Here is a 20,911-nt window from a genome sequence, read left to right on the forward strand (position 1 = left end):
TGCCGCCTGCCTGTGCCTCAGCGTCCTGCCTGCAGTCAGTGGAGGCTTTCCCAGGGAAAGGGCTGATGCTGCAGCCCTGCTGCGCTGGCAGCGAGGAGTGTGCTGCTGCCCTGGCCACCACGCTCAGGTGTGAGATTTTTTTTTATGGGGGGGGAAACAATTATGCACTTAGTTATCATGGCAGTCTGAATTGATGATTTTTGTACTCATCCTTTTTAGTAGACGCCCCAGGACCAGTCAGAATGTGTTTCAAACGCAATGGAAATAGCATTCTCCTCTTCTTCTACTTCAGATTTAATTACAAACGGATCTGTGCTCAGTAAAAGCAACCATGCTTCTGCTTTTAACAGGATAGGGAGCTACACCACAGGCTACACCCTGTTTTTCGGTGGCCGTGGTAGAGCATCCAAGACTACGGATGCCATTTGGAATACTTTTGAGAAAAGGTTTTTTTGGGTTTTTTTTTTTCATTATTTGTCAACTGTTTTGGGTTGGGTTTTTTTTTTTTTTCTAATTTTTTTTTTGTTTTAAAGTATTTGGAGCAAAGAGCCCAAAGCTGTGTTATACCTCCAGACAAACGCTGCGGTGCCCGTGGCAGTAGCTGAAAGCACACTCGCACCCGTGCCTTTTACACTCAGACCCTCTGGCAGGGACCTGGAAGACAAAAGCAATACTCCCATTTCTGATGGCAATATTTGTACATTTTAAGTAGCGAAATAGCACTGTTGCCTCTTATCTTAGAATAATCAAATGGTTTAAAAAAAAAAACCACCCACCTGCAGTAAATCCAAATGGTTACAGCAAAACACAAATGTTGTGTTACCCTTTAAAAATAGCATAGTGTGCTGATTACCTCTGATTAAACTAGGGTATGTGGACTAGGGGTTTTTTATAGTGTATTTATTAAATAAGACATGAGACTGGAATTTGTACCTCAACTGATGCATCTCATGATTGAATATATTCTCAACTTGATACTCTGCTACAATACAATCACTTTTACTACAAATAAATATTTAATATAACTAACTCTCATTTGACAATTTATTTTTTTTTGGGGGGGGGGAGTAGGTGTAGAAATTACAAGCAGATGGTTCAGCTGGGGCTGTGACAGGGCTGTAGTGTTTGGGGCTGCCCTCCCTGTTCCAGGCAGTGCCTGGGGCAGGGCCATGGCTGGACCAGTGAGGCTGAGCACAGAGCCTTTGGGAAATCTCAGCTAATTTACCTTTCTGCTGCCTGGGCTGTGTTGCAAGAACAGGTCACGTTTACTGGGCTGTTCCTCCTGCCCTGCGTTTCCATGCTGTTTAACAGGCACTCGCGCACCTTCTCGCTGCTAAAAACCCTGCAGAAGCAAGGGATGATGCTGCTGCATCCCTCAGTCTCTTCCCAAGGGCTGCGCTGTAAGCAGGCACCCTGCTCACCCAGCATCACCCCCCCCCACAGCACCCCAGGCTTCACCCCCGGCCACCCCAGCCTGGGTTTCCCAAGCACCAGCAAGGGAGAAGATGCCCTTGCCCAACCCAGTCTCGAAAAAAAAATAATCTGTATTTATAGAATTCAAACCCTGGTGAAGGTTACAGAAAAACAGATCAACAAAACCAGAGCAAACAAATACATTTATTTACCTGTTACTTAAGACTATGCCAAAGGTTTCTCTTTGCGCTGCAGTGTTGGACTGGCAAGATTAGCTGCTTTACAGCCGGGGGATGATTTAGGCATGGTCTGTACTGTACACACCGGTGACTGCTACGGCTGACAAGGTCCTAAACATAATAATTTGCCTGCTGGGAATGTCTGTGCCTCTTCCTGCCAGAGGATTCAACCTTTAAACTCCCAAGAAAGACCCGTTTCCTCATACACAACTTGGTATTACAACTCAGAGGCTCAGCATGGCTCACACCTGTGAAACTACACTGGGTTGGGCTGCCAGAGAGAAGCAGAGCTTGCCCTGCTCTAAGGAGAGGTGGGAATCAAATGGTGAGGAGCCTGGACCAAGCAGCTGGAGACATGGAATCAAAGCAGCCACCTTCCCGCATGACAAACCCTGGTGCTGCCCCAGCCTTCGTGGCAAGCTGCCAGGAGGGGCTGTGCTTTGACAAGGGCTCCCAAAGCAACAGCAGGAGCAGGCGAGTATGGAAAAGTCCTTGGAAAAGCAGAAATGACACTCCAGCTGTGGGAACTGTCCTCAGGGGCAATTAGATCTAACCCCTTGGCCTCTTGAAATCAGTCCCTTAAGCCTGCAGCTATGCATTACATGTACATTTACAAGGTAAAGGTGAGATCCAGCCAGCGTGCGAACAGCCAGTTTTTTGGAGAACCAGGCAGGAGGGAGATCAGAGCTCTGCTGGTGACTACAGGATGCCCCCAGCACCTGCAAACCATCAAGGGTTTGTTCTTATTCCCACGCGCTCAGCTTGGCATTTAAACTCACTTGAGGACACAGTTTACACTCACTCTACTGAAACCAATTAAGCAGGCGTTCATCAGCTGCCTGCACAGGACCTTTAGTGAGGAGGAAGGCCCCTGACGTAAGGAGGGAGGTGCAGGACATTATGGCACCCGCCTGGCATTGCCCAGGCGTAACTACCACGAGGGGCTGGGAGAACTTGGGTCAGAGCAGGCACTGAAAAGGAACTGAATGGCTGGAGCACTTCACCTGGCACCCACGTAATTTCAAAACTCCCCAGAAACCAGCATCCAGTAGGTAGCACTATTTGCATGTTTTAATTTTAAGGCTAGTCCTTGAACTTGGGCTCTCCCAGAGCTTACATCACCACTTTCTGCCCTGCCACTTGCAATCTGACTTGTGGGGTTAGCATTTCAGATCCCAGGCTTTTTAGATTCCTATGGCCCAGTATATTCCGGTGTGCCCAATTTACTATGGCCTTGTTTTTGAGCAATATGCATTTACCATAGACTTCCCCCCCCATACCAAAAAGCAAAGTAATTATTAAAAAAAAAAAAACAAAAACCCAAACCCCACCTTTGGCACCCAAGGAGATTAAACTGGGTCAAACAAAGACCTACTGCAGCTGGTACACTGCACAACCAGTGTGCAAGAGGAGAGGACACCAGTGCGAAAGCTGTGCTTAAAGGGAATGGTCATCGGTGCCTGACGGCGTCCGAGGGCTGGCTCCAGCTGTCTTTATTTCACTTTGCAGCGCACTCCCTTCTACACGGGTACCTTGCTTTCAATGCTTCCCTTGCCTTCCGAGCTAGCAGAGCTGGGGCACAGCCTGCCACCCCTTGGGTTTGAACAATCCCTGTTACACGTTGGTGTTGAATTAGTGCACAATTCATAAAATTATAAGAAGAAAAATCAAGTTATTGAAAACCTACTGACAATAACTTCACCAAAACACTTTTACCACTTACATTTTTAACCCTTTGCCTTTAACTCTACATAACGTTACATGAGTTTACTAGAACTGTTACCAGCAAGTACAGCAGAACATCACTAAATCACATTTATAAGCCTAAAACCCATTCCCTTCTCTTCAGTTTTGCAGATCAGAGCATGTGACAGAGCAAAGCATCACAAAACACACCCCTGTGCCTCGGAGCAATGCGTATGACACTTCATGGGACAATGCCACAGTGCAGCAGCGGGTCTGCTGGAGGAGATGAAGTAGCAGCAAGCCCTCATTACAATGTGTGACAGATCAGAAAGCCACAATTTCAGAGAGCTTATAATAGGTGGGGCTTTATGAAAGAGCAATTAAGATTCTACTCTAATTACTCACACCGAGGAAAAAATAAAAATAAAACCAGCATTCATTTAAAAAGCCTCAAAAAGCAGAATTCATACAAAATGAAAAGTATATTCAAACATTTTTACAGTAGTTCACTACCTTTCCTAAATGGCACCAGATTTCAAGTGGTTATGTGAAAGAAAAATCAGTAGCATCTCAAATTTTGCCTGTAAGTTATTCTAGAAGCAGAATTTCTCGCTTTGTATTTGCTGCTGAAAGGAAGAAGTAAATGTGAACTGAGTATCGATGAATCTTTAATCTATGGATCTTCTGATTTGGTTTGATTCAGTAAGTAGAAAAGATTTTCCATACTCAAGTTATCTACAGATTATGTCTATATATAAAAAAAGGTGTGGATATATACATTTCATACACACATACACGCTCGTACATATATACACAAACTGGTAATGGATTGTCTCCCCTCCCCAGCGGTGACCTGCTGAACCCACACTCCACCCCAGAACCTACTTTAAGGCTACACAGTGTATCGATTATGGGACAAGACACGGGCAGTTGCTTTTGGTCTGGGCTATAATTGTTCCACTTTGTGATCTATTGTTACACTTCTAGTTGCACGTGACGAAATTTCAATAACTTAGAATTTGTTGTATAAAAACAATTCCAGAAACAGAACTCCCTTATTAAAGGAACATCCCTGCTCCCACCCCCTGACCTTGTTTTTGCTAATTGATTACAGAAGTCAAACTAAATCACATCAGAAACAGCAAACACACTCTTTTGTCTTAATCTAAACTAACGTGCATCAAAACATTCTGCAGTGTGGCATCCTTCGATTTTCTCATCTTCTCAATTGCCCTGTGGAGATCCTGCTGCTGCACGGGCCGAATTTCATCTTCATCATGGCTTTAACAGAAAGGGGAAAAAAAAGGCAAGGTAATGATTCAGGTGCTGTGTAACAGCTATTCAAACAACGAGAAGTAATTGAAAACAGCAGCTCTGACATGGGTCCAGCATTACATTGGAAACACGCCCCTGTCGGAGCGTGTATCACCTGCAAGTATGGGAGACAATCAGAGGAACATCACAGCAAAGGGATTTATGCGCGTGCAAGAGTGTTACCAGCACGTAAGCCTGGTAATATAGTGCAGCACTACCACTCTCTTGTTGGTCCATGCCACCTCAAGCTTGACACCTTGGAACAAAGTCTTATTTTCATAGTCAAAATGAATAAAGGGAACTTATTTATTGGGTCTTTTCATTGTATAGGGGCAATTTGTCAAGAAAAAGAGTACTCCTGCTTTCACTGAGTCATAGCGAGGTTTTCCAAACCTCTATAAATTTGCAATTCAAATCCGAAAATACAAACTAATAATTGGGCAGCATGTAGCACCAGGAGCATTCACAACTGTTGTTCAGCTCTCGTAACAAACAAAATAAAGACACATACGTCTCTTCTTCACAGGCGGAATTAACGTATTCCCTGACACAGAGGAGCGCTGCATCCCGGCACATTTCTTTCAGATCACTGCCTGAGAAGCCGTCAGTCTCTTTAGCAACTTCAAGAAGATCGACGCGCCTGTCCACCTGTCCAAAAACAAAAGCTCAGAGCGTGAAAACTCTGAAGTCACTTACTTTGTTCAAGGACAAGAAACAGCCACCTCCGAGTATTTTTATCTGCCTTAAGAAGATCTTTTTCAGTCTTGAATTTTTTTGAGAGCTAAAAGAAAATTAATTTATTAACTTACTTTGAACCCTCCAAGTAGTTCATGTCATTAAATGAAACCGATGCTTCATCTTGTAAAACTCTGTAGCTCATAAATAGAAAAAAAACAACAGGCAACCAGAAGCGACCCATCATATTGCTATATTCTGCTACTGATGTCGGTCCCGTGTGGTTCTGGAAGCCTACTGGGAGGTAGAAACTGGATCACAGGAAAAAAAAACAACTCAGTTCCCCAAATGTCCACACAAGTTTCCTGCAACAGCACTGCTTTTTTTGGTAAAGGGCTCAATCAGACCCTATGTGCATATTTTTATCTACAGACAATGAACACTACCCAACGGGTCTCCTTTCACAGTCACAGCCCCTTTTATATACATTATTTGAAAGGGCACATTTTGTAACGGAGTAAGGCTGAGAAAGTTCCTGTCACAATTATGTTTTGTTGTTGCCACCTTTCAGAGAAAAGTAAGAACTTCAAAAGCAGTTGTTCACTATCTCAACAACTCAGTCATCTGCTGAGCTACCGTACAACCGCTCCCACTTTATACAGGAACTTGCACTGGATCAGAGACTGAACTCTTTCCAGCCAAGACAACGTATTTATTCAGTCGGTTTACAGAACCTCTGATAACAGCCCCTTCCAGCACATTTTCCAATGCATCAGGATTTTATTTTCAAAAAAAGTTAAAAGTCAAACTATCTAATAAAAGGCTGAACTTAAGGAGTGACTTCTTCTAAGAGCGAAACTATTCTGAGGTGATGAAGGAAAAGCCCCAAGTATGATTTTCACTGCTTCCAGCTACCCCTTCAACCCACACACTCCCCAAGATAACCCAAGAAGGTCCTGACATCCACTGAGCACCCTTTCCAATTCCCCACTGTATCTCCCACTTCTCTTGAAGGACAAGGGTTACAGTGATCCTGTCCTGTCGGCTCAGATCTTGAGCTTGGACTTGAGCCCCAGCTCCCTGACCTATGACTCGGCAGACAGCGCTCTGATGCGGGCCTGGAGGGAGCCACCTGGTTCCCCAGGGGAGAAATGAAGGCAAAAGGGGCAGCTGGCTTACACCAGAGTGCCTCCTACTTCGCTTTAAAGAGTGATCCCGCACACAAATACCAGTAACAGTCAGCTGTGCACCTGCAACGTATTTGCTCCATCTGGGGCTGAAGACCATCAAGCATTTGAACAGGGCAGCACAGCTGGCTAAGAACACATAGAAAACGGGCATGTCGTGTACCAGGCATTAACAAGGGTTTCCTTTCGTGTGATATAGAAGAAACAAGATTTTAAGATAGGCAGAGAAAATGGAGAGCATGACTACTCCTGTCCTGTGAAAGACTGCCAGGAAGTTTGTCACCCTGGCTGAAAATAAGCTGGGCTTGAGAGATTCAATTCCGTCTCCTCCTATGGGATAACCAAGGCAGGCTGATTTTTTTTTTTCCCACTGAAAAATTTTGTGTGTCTGTGATCCACTACCAGATGTTTGATATACCTTGCATTCTTTCAGGATTTAGGTTTAGGTTTCAAAATTATTTAGGTTTCTGCCACAGGCCTTAAGGCCAAGGTGATGCAACTCCCAGGCCCAGCTGCTGAGGCAAAGTAGCCACAGCATCCACCTGTGTGGAAGGGCTGGGGGGCTGCAGGTATTCAGGGAGCCTATATAAAGGTCTATTATTTGGCATACCTCCCTAACAGCTCTTGAAAAGAAATTTGAGTCTAAAATCATCACTTGCAAGAGATGGTTTCATTTGCTTGAGACTTTTCTGTAAACAGGTCAGCTCTTCCTCCACAAGTCCTTTAGCATTTCATATCTGTTCTATTTCCACATCTATGTCTGAGTATTTTGCAAAAAAGCCAATTTATATTCTAATCCTACACAGCAATCTCCCCAATATCTCAGCCATTCGCAACGATAAGCTGTGATTTTTAGGTCTCTTAAAAAATCTAAGTTGGTTTTACTAACAAATGATAGGTGTTCTGATAGACCTCGACCAAGAGATACTTTGCAACATGAACTTCAAGACAACTAGTGCTGCAGACTGAATTTGGCAGGAACCTCCGATAACGCAGGTCCCATATCCTGACAACAGACAATACCAGATGCATTCACAGCTACTCCTTCCTCTCACCTTGGAATGCAGATGGTGACACGAACACCATACAATATTAGTAACAACATCTAAAGCAAATATGAACAATGGATCAAAGTGCAAAAAGCAGCACTGTCAGAAAACTCCTCCTTTCCTGACTTGAGCCAATAGACTGTACTGAGTTAAAAAAATTCAGTATCTCTTCTCCCCACTTCATGATTTCTTTCACTGCTTAAAGTGATTTCCAAACATGATTCACCTTCAACATCTTTAGAGAGACAAATATATTATCTTGTTACATAACAAGAAAATGGACACAGAGAAATCAAGTAATTTTCCTTGGAGATAGTGATTCACCACAGAATCCAAGATTGCTGCTCTGACTGAGGCTCATGCTTATACCAGTAGACAACTCTACTGCTTCAGTTTAATGCCACACCGAAAACCACAAGATTCCTAAATTATAATCAGAAATACCCTCATAGATAATCTCTACCTTACTCCAAGACAGTCAATTATAAAACATGTTTTCTACAACTCCAGAGCTTGCACTCCTGAAAACAGTAATAGAGCAAATTAACCATTAAAGAAGTAAACTTACATTTTCATTTTTCAAAATCAGCTTCAAGATTGCTTCTCTTTGTTTCAGAGCCTTAAACAAAAGAGATTAAAATTACAAAAAAATAAAACATATGTATCATCGATCTCAATTTTGCACTGTGTGGGCTTTCAGTCGCAGTTCAGTGACACAACCTAATCCCTCAAATAAGAGATGTGATACACACCAAGGTAACCAATCTGATGGCAAATCACTCAGAAAAATGAGATCTAGGGTATTCTGACTCCAGGAGCACACGAAACTAAGCATTTGAGCACACACATTTACACTAACTATAGGGAAAGAGAAAATGCACTGACTTTTAGTCTCACATTGCACTAAGTTTCTGAAAGCAGCTCTCTCTAAAGATTTGCCATCATCTTTAACGGAGGGCAGACTACCTAGATCTACAGGATGTTCTCAATAATTTTCTAAATCAGATGAAAAGGATAAATTGTTCTGCTTAAAAAAAAAAAAAAAAAAGAATTTAATTCTACAGATGATTCTTGGAAATTTTAAGCAATATAAATCACATTCTGTAATACGATTACTGAAAGAAACATTTAAGTCCTGAGCATTTCCTTAATAAGCAAGGTAAAACACAGGCAGCAAAGAGACTTGGTTTTGTGTTTACCAAAACCATACTTTTTAAAAATGAAAGTCAATTTAGAAAAAGGGAAAAAACTACCCTGTAGATACTTTGTCTCAAAAAATACTCCTTCCATTTCCCTTTGCCTTGCAGATCATTTCTCATGAGGAACTGTGAGTGTTTTCATCTCAAACTGAGTTATAAAATCTGCAAGGCTTTAGTTACTCCACAGCAATACTACCTGTGCGCAGAAATTACCAACCCCTGTAATACCCCGAGGCATTGTTACCTGCGGATAATTCACTCTTCTAATAATTGTTCTTGATAGATAGACACGATAAAGTACTAAAACGCATATCCTTGCCCCTTACTAATTCAAGGAAAAACTTGAAGAGGAGCAAGGTGCAGGAAACCCCGTGAGCAGGCATTACAGAAAAGCAGTTAGTTATACATGCTTTGTTTCAAGAAGTATCCACCCACAAGGAGTGAAAGCCAGTTCAAACAAGATAGTTCTGGGAACACGACTACTCTCTTGCACAATCAAGTAAGAGTTTTACTCCTCCAGTTTTGTCTCTAAGTTTCTGAAAAATAACCCCAAACAAATACGGAAGGGTATTTCTGTAGCCAGAAAGGAATACTGACAACCACAACTGAACTGTTTACAACAGCAATACAAAAATGTCTTGTGATATCACCAAGCGTTCAAAGGAGACTAAAACACCTTGAAAAGGATGGCAATAGCAAAATTTATAGTAAAGGTAACCTTGTGATGGCTGGCCGAATTGATAAAGGCCTTAATTATACCTCTTTGGCATAAATCATAAGCGGAATAAAAACAGTTTTCCAGATTGCTTGCTGCACCTGACTGTGGAAAGGCTTGAGCAGAACGTAGGCTTTGATATGCAGATTTCATTCCCTCTTCTCTCCTTGAAAACTAAACACTGTGTATCCAGAAGGTATAAATGGTAGTCAATATGTACTTGCCTCTTGACATTACCTGACCTGGGTGCCTCTCTGCCCTGTAAGCAAGTGCGTGCAGTCATTTTTGTGCTTTTTGTGGTTGTTTTCAAGTTAAAACTAAGCTCTTCCCAAGAGTGCAGCGTCTAAGCCACTCAGTTCTTATAGATGAAGAAAATGGGTGGGAAGGTCTCAGAGCACATGGCGTTGTTTCAGATAAAAGACCCAATTATTTCTGTGAGATTTCTGTGAGAAACTTCACCTTAAAAAGCCAAGTTATATATGCGCTTCTAAAAAACTAAAACCAGATCAAAATAATACAGTATTTCTTTGAAAAAAAAATGAGAGATGCGTGTTCCCTGGCTGATAAGGCACCCGCCTGTAGCTCATCCACTGGGCACACTGTTCAGGCAAACCTGGCACGACTTACAGGTTGGTTGATGTGAAACCGGGTTGGCATTCTTCTCATGATTGCAGAGTCAAGGTCCTGAGGACGGTTGGTGGCTCCCATCACTATTACCTGCATACACCAACAGAAAAAACTAGTCAGCCTGAAAACAGCTTTTGGAAACATTGCCATATTGGAATTTCAAAACCAAACATGTGACTCTTTCACACTTTATCAAGAACATCAACATTTAAAGAAGTTACACAAGGTACTCAGTACTGATTTTAGCAAGTGGATTTAAACAGGCAGCTTAGGAGAGCATTGGTACCACAGAGTACCAGATTTTTACATTAGTCTGAAGCCTCCTGAATTTGAAAGTTCGAACTCTACGCAGTAACCCAACACTTCTGTGTATAAGTCTTGGCAATGTCTCCTTAGTTCCTGGTGGTCTGGAAGTAGCTTGGAAAGGAGGCATTTTCCTAAGGTTATTAAAAAATGTGGCATTTTTGTGCTGTGTGGAAAAAAGGCAATCAGATCACCAGGACAACCAAACTGGCAGCTCTCGCAAGCACTAAGGTGTTTCTTTTTTTTTTTTTTTAAGCATTAAAAAAAAGGCATTAAAAGTCAGTAAGAACCTATATGCAAGGGTATACTGTAACAGCAGTGCATTAGATGTGCACAAGCCAAGTTCAATACAAGGAGAGCATTTACCTCATTTAACCACATTCCAGTTATTAGTTTAAGAACAAATTTACTTCCCACTCACATCAGCCTTGTTTTCTCATTTGTTATCGTAACTTATGTACATTGTAAATACCCAGACATGAAAGTGAAAAATGTCAGGGAAATTAATCTCGTACCAATACAGCTTCCTGACGTGCTTCTGGTCTTTTGTCTGAGGTTACTGTTCCGCAGCGAGCCCTGGCAGTTCCAGCAGACCCTGACTAGGCTGGCTGGTATGTCCCAGAGTAGAGTCACCCTGCCACCTAGAGGCTTAATTATATGGTGGCAAATTGGCTATGCACAGAAAAGGCCAAAAGGCACATTTCTCCCTAGGGCTCCTCCAGCAGCCTTCACCTTCTAGAAAGCATTATGCATGAAAGCACTTTGCCCGTGCCTGCGTGCCAAACATATGCTGATGTTTGGCTGAAGCTGCCTCTTGCAAAGATGCATCACTGTACTCGTGCTATGCATCCCCAGGGTCTGTATCAAGGCCCAACGTTGGACCCCATTTTGCTCCCTCTGTGCTACCGGAGCTGAGAAGCCTTCCCAAAACGGGCTTTGTCTACATGTTCTGAGAATGTGGGAACCCCCCAGGGCACAAATGCAGCTGTATGGAGCTTCCAGACTTGAACTGCCCCTTCAAGCAGCACAGCTCTGTTTTCCAGGCACTGTGCCTCAAGTTCCTGCCAGACTCAAGACTACATCCTTGGCAGGTTTAGTCCAAAGCTGAACATGCTTTTCAGGTGCAATCAACACAGGAACAAATAACACTCATCGCAGCGCTTAGTGACAATTTCCTTCTAGCATTAGGAATTTTTCTTACTGTAACAAAAGCCAAATTTAATCCTTATTCAAAGGAAATTTGTTTGGCAAGAATCAGACAAGCAACCCAGAACTCCCAAGTGAACATCCATAATTAACAAAAGAGCCCAGTGAGCTGACTGTCAAAAAGTGAGACAATGCAAATGTGAAAACCGTCACTTAAAGAACACTTCCTGAAATGCAGTGACATGTCGGGGAGGAACCTGAAATACAGTATTGAAACAAAACACTCCTGATGAAAAACTTCCCAGAAACCTGAATCAACCCCTGCAGTGTCTCTGGCCAATTCTTTGCATTGCATTTTACTTCGGTGGCTCCCTGCCACCACTCTTGTAAGGGACAAGAGTGACTTGTTCAGGTTCTGCATGCTGAACTTGAAAGATGGGTAAGACCACATATTGTCTTACAGCAGGGAATGAACAATTTGACTTGCTTTGAAAAGTTGTCAGTGTATTCGGGAAAAAAAAGATAATAATTCAAACATTGGAAGAAATGTGTGTTTGCAAGATCATATTAGCTTCCAGTTAAGTGTTTATACTGTTGGCCTCTTATTAATGGTTAGCAAACACTCTGCTTTAAAGGCCCTCAGTATATATGCCCACTGTGTTCTAATCAGTTTTTAAAAAAATCAACTAAAAAAAGATCTTCAGCACAAGCTTGAGAGAGGAGGAAAAGCAGATTTTACAAAGAAAGAACTAATGGAGGTCAGGGCATCAGAACCCATTCACAGAAAAATATAGATTAAAAAGACTGAAAATTTTAAGATTGGAGAATACACATCCTTTTAAAAGGCCTTAAAAAGATTGCTCCAGGTGACAGTTCAGAAACATACCAAACAGGCTTTCTTCTATGCTACATTCAAGTCATTTATTTAATAAATGTTTTTTGTTTGTTTTTACAGCACCAGCAACTTTTGCATTTTTTTTTCTCTCCAAAATACAATAATTATGTTGAGATTATGAGAGGGGGATGGAAGTGTACAGGAATAACGAGATGGAAGCATGGTTCCATTTAACAGAACTTGCCTTTGGATAACAACAACTTCTCTACCCTTTAAGATTAACTGCAGAATCTAGCGCTTGTCTAATGCTAGTCCAGTGCTTTTCCGGAAACAAACCAACCAACTTGCAATTGAGATGAATACTCAGATCTTTCAATACCTTTCTTGAAATCAAAGATTCACTTCACCTCAAGAAAATATTGTTGACAAAATGGTTTTCAAAACAGTATAAAAAGTCCTAATTTTGACAGCTCAAACTATACAGCTATATTATTGGGACTCAAGACACTTCTGAAAATAACACCTCTTAATTAAAACCAAAATAGCTACAAAACCAGTCTTTTTAAGAAGAAAAATGATCTATTAATATAATTTATCTCATTCCCACACTACTGGTAATCACTAACACTGACAAGTAAAGAAACTCTTTTGGCAATTACTACTACATGCAATCTGCTACTCTTCCCAAGTGGCTCAACGCACAATAACTGAGAGAGAAGAATCTCATTACTTTTCCCACCATCCTGTGTACTTACTTGGCAGTTATAATCGGTGTCTAGTCCATCCCACAGACTCATGAACTGAGCTTTCATCATAGCTGTAGCTTCATGATCAGAACTCGACCGACTTCGTAAGAAAGAATCTGTATTAAAGGATTCAGTAAAGCAGTTTACTTTCAGTACTGCCATAGAAACTACGCTGTTTGATTTCTCATGTGTAGACTTGTGCTAATCTCCATCTTATAATTTTTTAATAAATACTGTCAACAAATGAAAAATACTTCTCATGCTGAAGAATAGGGAGTGAAATCTCACCGTATTTTTAAGCACATCTTTTAAATTACATTACACAAGTATGTACCTATCACACAAGATTGTCCCAAATTTCACGCTCCAAATTTTCACTTCCTGAATTCATGGAAAGTGCAACTTTCACTTTAATTTCTCACGGAAGCATTCAGAGCCGGGCAAGCTACAAGACAGCAAAGCGCTGGAGAACAGCAAGCTTCAAGACTGACATAAAGGAGGCTATACATTTTGTTATTCAGAGCTCTACCTCTGCTAGAGATTGCCTAAAGAATTTCCAACAGCTAGAAAAACACCACATTTTTCACACCTATAAAAAAGCATAAAAAGCATCTTAAGAACATAGCCCCTTCATAAACCTGAACTGTGGAAAGGGTAAAAGCTTTACCAGGCTCTGTTTCTGCAAACTGTACAACTCACTTTAAGTCCCAGTGCTATGAGACAATGAGCATTTTTAACCAAACTGCTCAAGTTCACAGGGACTTAAACACTAATGTGACAAGTCTAAATGTGCTGTACAACTGGCAACTTTGATATCTTCCTAGCTGAACTCCTACTACTACTTCTTCAGCCTTATTAAACTATTATTCCTGAGCTGTCCTAAACCTGTATTTTATTTTCCACTATGTTCCTCACAGCAGAAGTGCTGAAGTACATTTGGTGATGGGTTTCCTGAATAAGTAGTTCCCTTGACAGAAGAAAAGCTTTCCTCGTGAACCACTTTAGCCCAACCAAAAATAAGCAACAACTTGTTCTACTTCTTCCTCTAGCATGAAGAAATACAGTTTTTTCTAATTTGACACCATTACTTTACAATACTACTTATACTACTAGACCTTGTTCCATTATCACTCTTAAGGAAAAGATGACAGTAGATCAATATACCCATCAACTTGAACCCACAGTTTAACGTCACTCTGCTATAGTTACCTACAAAAAAAAAAATAGTTTTTTTTACCTATTTCGTCAATAAAAATGATGGATGGTTGGAGCTTTATGGCAAGGGAGAAGACAGCAGCAGCCAGTTTTTGAGACTCTCCATACCATTTGTCTGTCAGTGTTGAAGGCTGGAGATTAATAAATCGACAACCTGCTTCCTTTGCTGTAGCTTTGGCGATCAGCGTTTTGCCACAACCAGGAGGGCCATAGAGAAGTACTCCTGAAAAAGTAATGGTGTTAATACTCTCTGGTCACCGTACAAAAAACATGCTTTGGTGTGACAGACCTGATAGCATCCGGGCTTGTATTTTATCCAAGCTTAAAAGATAAGAAACCAAGTTACGTGGTGTTCAAATCAAATACGGAGTTATTTAAGATATCCTTATTATAAAATTAAAGCTAACAATATCTAAAAACAGGTATGGTGAAATTGAAGAGACATTTGTCTGAAAGATGGCTGTTTTATTACTAAGACTATTAAGGTTACATAAAACTAAAACCCCATTTATTTCCTCTAAGGATTTGACAAGCCTTTTTTATAGCCAGTTTCAGTCTTGCTAATAAAACTTAGCACAGAGGGGGAGAAGAAAAAAACCCCACATTTTAAACAAGTTACTCACAATTATATATGACAACTCATATTACTTTTGAACTTGTAATAGTGAAAGAATTCACAGTAGTGCTTTTGTAACATAGTTGTAAAGAAACCAATTTAAAGAAAAAAAAAAAGTTAAGCCTGAAACAGAGAATGACTAGGGTTTTTTTCTCTTTATGTGACTGACAACCACAAACATAATTACTCTGAAGCAATGACTTCCTATTAACACACAGTAATAAAACTGAGGAGGTTGCTCTGTGTGGAAAGTCTGCTTTAAAAAGATAATTTATTTATTTTTTTTATAAATAATTTTTTCCTTCAGCTTATTAGATCATGACATTAAAGTAATTTTCCATACAGTTTCAATTTGTGACTTAAACAGAAAGCAGCCTGGAAAAACTATACCAGTTACAAAGGTGCTTCATTTTCCATCACTTAACGACATGAAACTGAGATGGTCACAGACACAGGCAGTAATTAATAGCTTTCAGAGGATTTTCAGAAGACAATATTCCAGGGATTACAGCAGTAGAGGTAAACTTTGGCATTTTCTCCAACATTTTAGCTTCAAATTCTGCTTGTTTGCAGTAACATACACCAAATAAGGCTGTAAGCATTCCAGCTGAGAGACTCCAACTTCTGTTTTACTGTTGGAAAGTTAATTTGTCACCTGCCAGTTCGCTTACTGCCTCAATACCGTGCAACTCAACTCCAGAGAAAATCAAGGGATTTCTAGAATAAAAATAGGATCTCTTTGAATGACTGGAATTTCTAGGACTAGAACAGAGAGACGTCTGCAAGATTAGCTTACATTGACGTCTCATGTTTATGACATGTTTCTGTGACACTGTAGAAATATTAACCAAGTGTACAAAGCCATACAGCAGAGTCATAGCTCACTTCTGCCCAAGGACAAGATGGGGTATAAGAAGAAAAAAAATTGACAACTGAGGCAGTTAAAACTGCAGGCTACAAAGATTAGGGCACCAAAATGTACTGTCAATAACTGAAAGCAATTATTGCTTCATTATTAAGATGAAACTTATTCACTAGAATTTGATGTCACAGCAAGAGAAGAAGAAAAACCTGAGTTTTCCCTGGCATCAGTCCTAATGGTTGCACTTTGGTTCGGCAACCTACTTCCTCTTTCCCTTCTGAGTAATTGTAATCTTTGCTTTTTTTTTTCTTTTTTAAATACGAACTTATAAATCCATAACATTTCCTTCCTACCTTTTGGTGGCTGTAAGAGCCTGGAATTCTCAAATAAATATTTCTTCTTGATGGGCAAAATGACAGTATCTTTCAAATCTGTAATAACATCATCTAAGCCTGCAATATCACTCCAGGTTACCTAATATGGAAAAACAGTATTAGAAATTATCATCATAGTCCCTGCCAACAAAAACTATTGACAAGCTTAAAAGTAGTACAAGGCCTGAAAAATAAAAAAGTCATTAAAAAACCCTCTGCTCTCAACAATGCAATTTTAGTTCTAAACAGAAATATTTTCTATGTATTTCCATAGATACATATATATGACAAATAATGTAATCCAAAGTCAAAATCAAGATCTTCCATGGCCGAAGTGCCCCCATTGGAGTAGCATGGAAAAGTTTCTTACATGCATGCTAAGTGGGTCTACGAGATGTGCAGCAATGCTCATTTCGTATTCAGTAAGCTTGACATTTTTCACTCCAATTTGCTTCATTAGCTTTTCAGCCTGGGGGAAATAAAACGCCAAGAAAATCAGAGAAAGAAACTGAATGCTTAATTCAAAAATTAGTTTTTGAAGAACAGCTATTTGAAGCCTGAAGAGCTTCTCTGTCTATCTGAAAAGAGGTTAAGTCTTACTGAAGTAGAAGGTTCTGCTATTTCCTAATGGCGTGTTGTCACTTGAGTGAAACTAAGTCATATGTCTCAGTTCCCATCAAGTAAGTGTCACACCAGCCCTCCCACCCGCAAAAACACAAGTCATACATTATGACCAGAAAAGCAAGCAAAATGAACATTAAAACACAGAGTTTGCTGTTCAGAGCAGGTTTGCAGACACACAGGTAATCTCAGTACAAAATAACTTCCATCATCTCTACAGGAATTTCAAAGCTGATATAGGTATGTTACACTTCAAAAAGAACCAGATGAAGTCCTTAAAAACTTTGCACAGGATTGAGATGAAAAACCTGAAACTTGCTATTAAATAGAACCCTTATATAGAGTTCTTTCACATGCTTAATTATCTTCATTCACAGCCCTGCAAATATTACACACACACTTTAATGGGAGATATAATTCTGTTATTATAAAAAGCATGCCTCTCCCAAACCTCCACAGCACCATATCAAGGATAGATTAGTGTATTTAAAAAAAAAAAACAAAAAACAACAAATGATAATTCACAGAAGCCAGTAACATTTTTTTTCTATGTATTCAACGTTTTTTTTTCCCAATTTAAAAGGAAAACTCATTTGTTGTGTTAACACACTTTCACAATTCAGTTTCTCTTTATACTCAAACTTGCAGTTAAGTCTGATATGCTCTTGGGATATTGCAACCTCTTATATAATAGCTGGCACTAGCAAAGATTGTGAAAGCTGATTTTTAAAGCAGGGCCAATTTTTTACCTAAAGATTTTGTTAAAAACGCAAACCCACCCAAAATAGAACTAGGTTGCTCAAAACTGCTGTTTGAATCTGGGAAATGTGTGTCAGCTATAAAAAAAAAAAAAAAAAAAAAGTTGCAACATTTCCCTTCAATACTTTCCAAAGGGAACATTTAACTTTTGGTTTTGAAATGCACCCAAATCTTTTTCCCAGAGCATTAACCCCCACGAATTATTCTAGTTCAACATAAGGAATGAGGCTTTTCACTTTTTTTTTCCTCCTCTTTCCAGGGCATTTTGACTGCTACTGGACGTGGGGGGAGAATGGAGGGAGAGGGACAAAGTGCAAGCTATTCTTAAAAAGGGACTTGGACAGTAGTGTTCCTCTTTGTCATGAGTAACTACAGTCTCTGCCTATGCCATTAAGGTACCAAAAAGCGGCAGAGAATCAAGTTACTTCTACTCAAGGTTTTAAAAAGCTACCAAGAGACTGAGGAGAGCATTAACACAACTGCTGCTTAGCTAAGTTGTCAGAAGCACAAACAACACTGGGACCACACACTTGCAGATGATTAGAGACAACACTGTGCTCCAGTTCAACAGTTTTTCCACTGCTTCAAGCTAGAAATTTTAACTTGTTATAAAACGTAAGCACTGAAAACACTACAACAGTGATCCTGAGATTTACTAAAAAATAATTATAGCTTTTTTTGATTGTTCCACATGCTTTTGTTGATTATTTCATTGGTTATTGCTAGTTCAGCTTTCAGTTAGTAGATTTCTCTGTATGAGTGGTAATGACCAAGACAGCATTTCACAGAAATATTTATGAATAAAATCCTACCTGTTTCTGAGCTTCTACTTTTTGCTTTCTGGTCGGATCAATGGCATCAACCATCCATTTTATGGTAAAATATGTTACAGCACCGAATATGGTTAAACGAAAAATTAATCCGACGACTTCATTCCGGCTCAGGGGACGTGAAAATGCTTCAGCATGGACCATTTTGCCTCCCAACACTAAATGTAAAATAGTGCAGGAAGGGACAGAAAGAAAGAAATTTAAACCTGAGAAAACATCTGTTTTATATTTAAACATAATTTTATAAAAACTATTTCCCGTGCACGCAGCGAGCATAAAGCTTACCATGAAGTTATAATGAAATATCTCAACAATAGCACAACCCCAACATTAAAATGTGCAGTGCCAAGTATAACAATGGTTTCATTCCCACTCTCACTAAGCAGAGAAGAAATGGCAGCAACAACTCGAGGCCTTACTTCTTGGCTGACTACATGCAAAAAGGTCCTGATTTCACTCTTCCCTCAAGAAATCTGCGTTCCTTTCAGCTATACGATACCCTAATAAAGTAATAAAGATTACTTTATTTCAGTGCCAAGTTTGCATTCCCATTAAGACTGACTTTTTGTGACTGTTACCGACCCAAGAATGCTAAGTCATGGAGACAAAGATAACTACATTATTTAAACAGGGAGTTCTCTTTCCTAAGAGAAAGTTTAAAGGAAAGGCACTCAATTCCCACATTAAGGAGCAAGCGACAACTTGTATTTGAATAAAATGAGGTTAAGAGCTGCAGCCTGCACCTAGCAGAATATATTTTGAGTTATTAATATCCCTGGAAAATTGAAAGTGCTGGATGTGGCACACGGCTACCAAGGGAAAAGGCTGGCTGCTATACAAGCCGAACCCAGAAAGTACAGCACCTTCAAGTTCAGGGAGCGCGCTGTAGAAAGGAAAAAAATCTCTTCTCAAAACATTGAAAAATGACTTATAAAAGTGGGGTCCTCTTTCCCCAGTCTCCTTTCTCCTCAGCTGGTGGGATTTCCGCTTGAGAATCCCCAACACTCTCCTCGCTTGCTGCCCAATTTCACCGCTCCAAGGGCAAAACCAGTGGCAATTGCTCTGACAGCTTCCAGCGCTCCCTGGCTGGTCTCCAAATGGAGCTGTCAGCCAGGGAGAAGCCGGGCTACCTAAAGCCAAGATATCCTGGAATTCCCCCCTCCTTGCTTGGCTAGCGGTCGCATGATGTCCACCCTGTGTTCAACTCAAAGCGATGCCACACCACAGAGCTTGCTTACAGGGATTCAGCAGGCTGGAATTAGGAGAAGCACCACAATACATTTACCAAAAGACGCCAGCGGCTCGCTACGATATTCCCGTGTGGAGCCATAAAACAGTTTCGGTTTTTGTTTTGTGTGGGGTTTTTTTTGTTTTTTTTTAATTCTTCGTTCTCTGCTTAGAAATATAAAAATCAAGGCTGTTGCCGTGCATACCTAGTTGGAAATCAAGTAAAATTTGCTCAAGTAAAATTTGCCTGCTTAGGCATCTAAGCAAGTAATACAGAGCTAGGAGATTCTGCATATTCTCTTTAGCCTGATTGATTACAATAAAAGGGCAAACAAGAAAAAAAGCTCCCAAAAAAGCCCCAAAGCCCAATGGAAAAAACACACTTTTAATGCAATCCTTGCCCTCAATACCAATCATAAGAAAAAGCTTTAGCAGAAGAGAAATTTAAACATAACCTTTCCAAACGAAGTTCTGCTTGCCCTGCAAGAATTTTAGCACGTACTTTCTGGGCAGATAGCCGAGATAATGAGCAGGACAGCTAATTGCCCAGCAGACCCCAGCCCCCTAACGGTGGTTCCCGTCCTGCTCCCTCAGGGCGGCCGAGGGCATGGCTCGGTTCCCGGAAGGGCACCCCGGCCTCTCCCCGCTTCGCCTCCAAGGGCTCGGCTTCTACTCCCCCGGGCTGCTTCCCGGACAGACCACCAAGACCAGGTGGGGGCCGGAGGTGACGGGAGGGAAGGGGCACGGCCGCCCTGCCCAGCCGAGCCCCAGTGAGGGCAGGAGCAGACATGGAGGAGCCCCGGGGCCCGGCCATGGCGGCGCGGTGAGGCGAAGGCGGCACCGGTGAGGGCCGGGCCGGACACGCCGTCCGTGACCTTCCCGCCGCCAGACGGGTGCCGACAAGGCGGCGGGCCGCTTCTCGTTCTCCCTCCCGCCGGGTCACTCACCCCTCGGGCCGGTCTCTCGGAGGGACAGGCGGAGTGAAGGAAGGAAGGAAGGAAAGTGTCGGCGGCAGCGGTGGCGGCAACGCGGGCCCGGGCGCGGCGGCGGTGCGTCCCGCGCTTCCCCCTCCGGCCGGCTCCCGCCGCCCCGCACCGAAGGTTCCGCCCGCCAGAAGGAGGTTAAAAATAAGGGAAAATTTGGGAAAACGCGGGGTTTGGGATGCTACAGGGATCTGCCAGAATGAAAATCGTCGAAACGTAAGGATTCATCCGTAGTTTGCTAGAGATACTGAGGTAATAATTTGCCCATTTCAACTTGTAATGAGAACAGT

General features: G+C 41.3%; 1 protein-coding gene across 3 annotated transcripts; it reads right to left on the reverse strand.

Annotated features, from left to right (window-relative positions):
• Positions 1-535: 535 nt before the first annotated feature.
• On the reverse strand, positions 536-20,668 carry ATAD1 (ATPase family AAA domain containing 1). 3 transcript variants are annotated; one of them, XM_074154800.1, is made up of 10 exons: positions 20,586-20,668; positions 18,394-18,569; positions 16,572-16,670; positions 16,181-16,301; positions 14,372-14,572; positions 13,144-13,250; positions 10,105-10,194; positions 8,132-8,182; positions 5,164-5,300; positions 536-4,619 (listed from the first exon to the last, which is right to left on the reverse strand). In XM_074154800.1, the coding sequence occupies exons 2-10, from the start codon at positions 18,553-18,555 to the stop codon at positions 4,499-4,501; spliced, it is 1,089 nt and encodes a 362-aa protein (XP_074010901.1). In that variant the 5' UTR covers positions 18,556-18,569; positions 20,586-20,668; the 3' UTR covers positions 536-4,498. The 3 variants fall into 3 exon arrangements, with proteins under 3 accessions (XP_074010901.1, XP_074010903.1, XP_074010902.1); XM_074154802.1 differs by lacking the exon at positions 20,586-20,668 and adding an exon at positions 20,094-20,130; XM_074154801.1 differs by lacking the exons at positions 10,105-10,194; positions 20,586-20,668 and having other exon boundaries at positions 18,394-18,555.
• Positions 20,669-20,911: the final 243 nt, after the last annotated feature.

Source organism: Numenius arquata, chromosome 10 (genome assembly GCF_964106895.1).
Source record: "Numenius arquata chromosome 10, bNumArq3.hap1.1, whole genome shotgun sequence".
Taxonomy (NCBI): Eukaryota; Metazoa; Chordata; class Aves; order Charadriiformes; family Scolopacidae; genus Numenius; species Numenius arquata.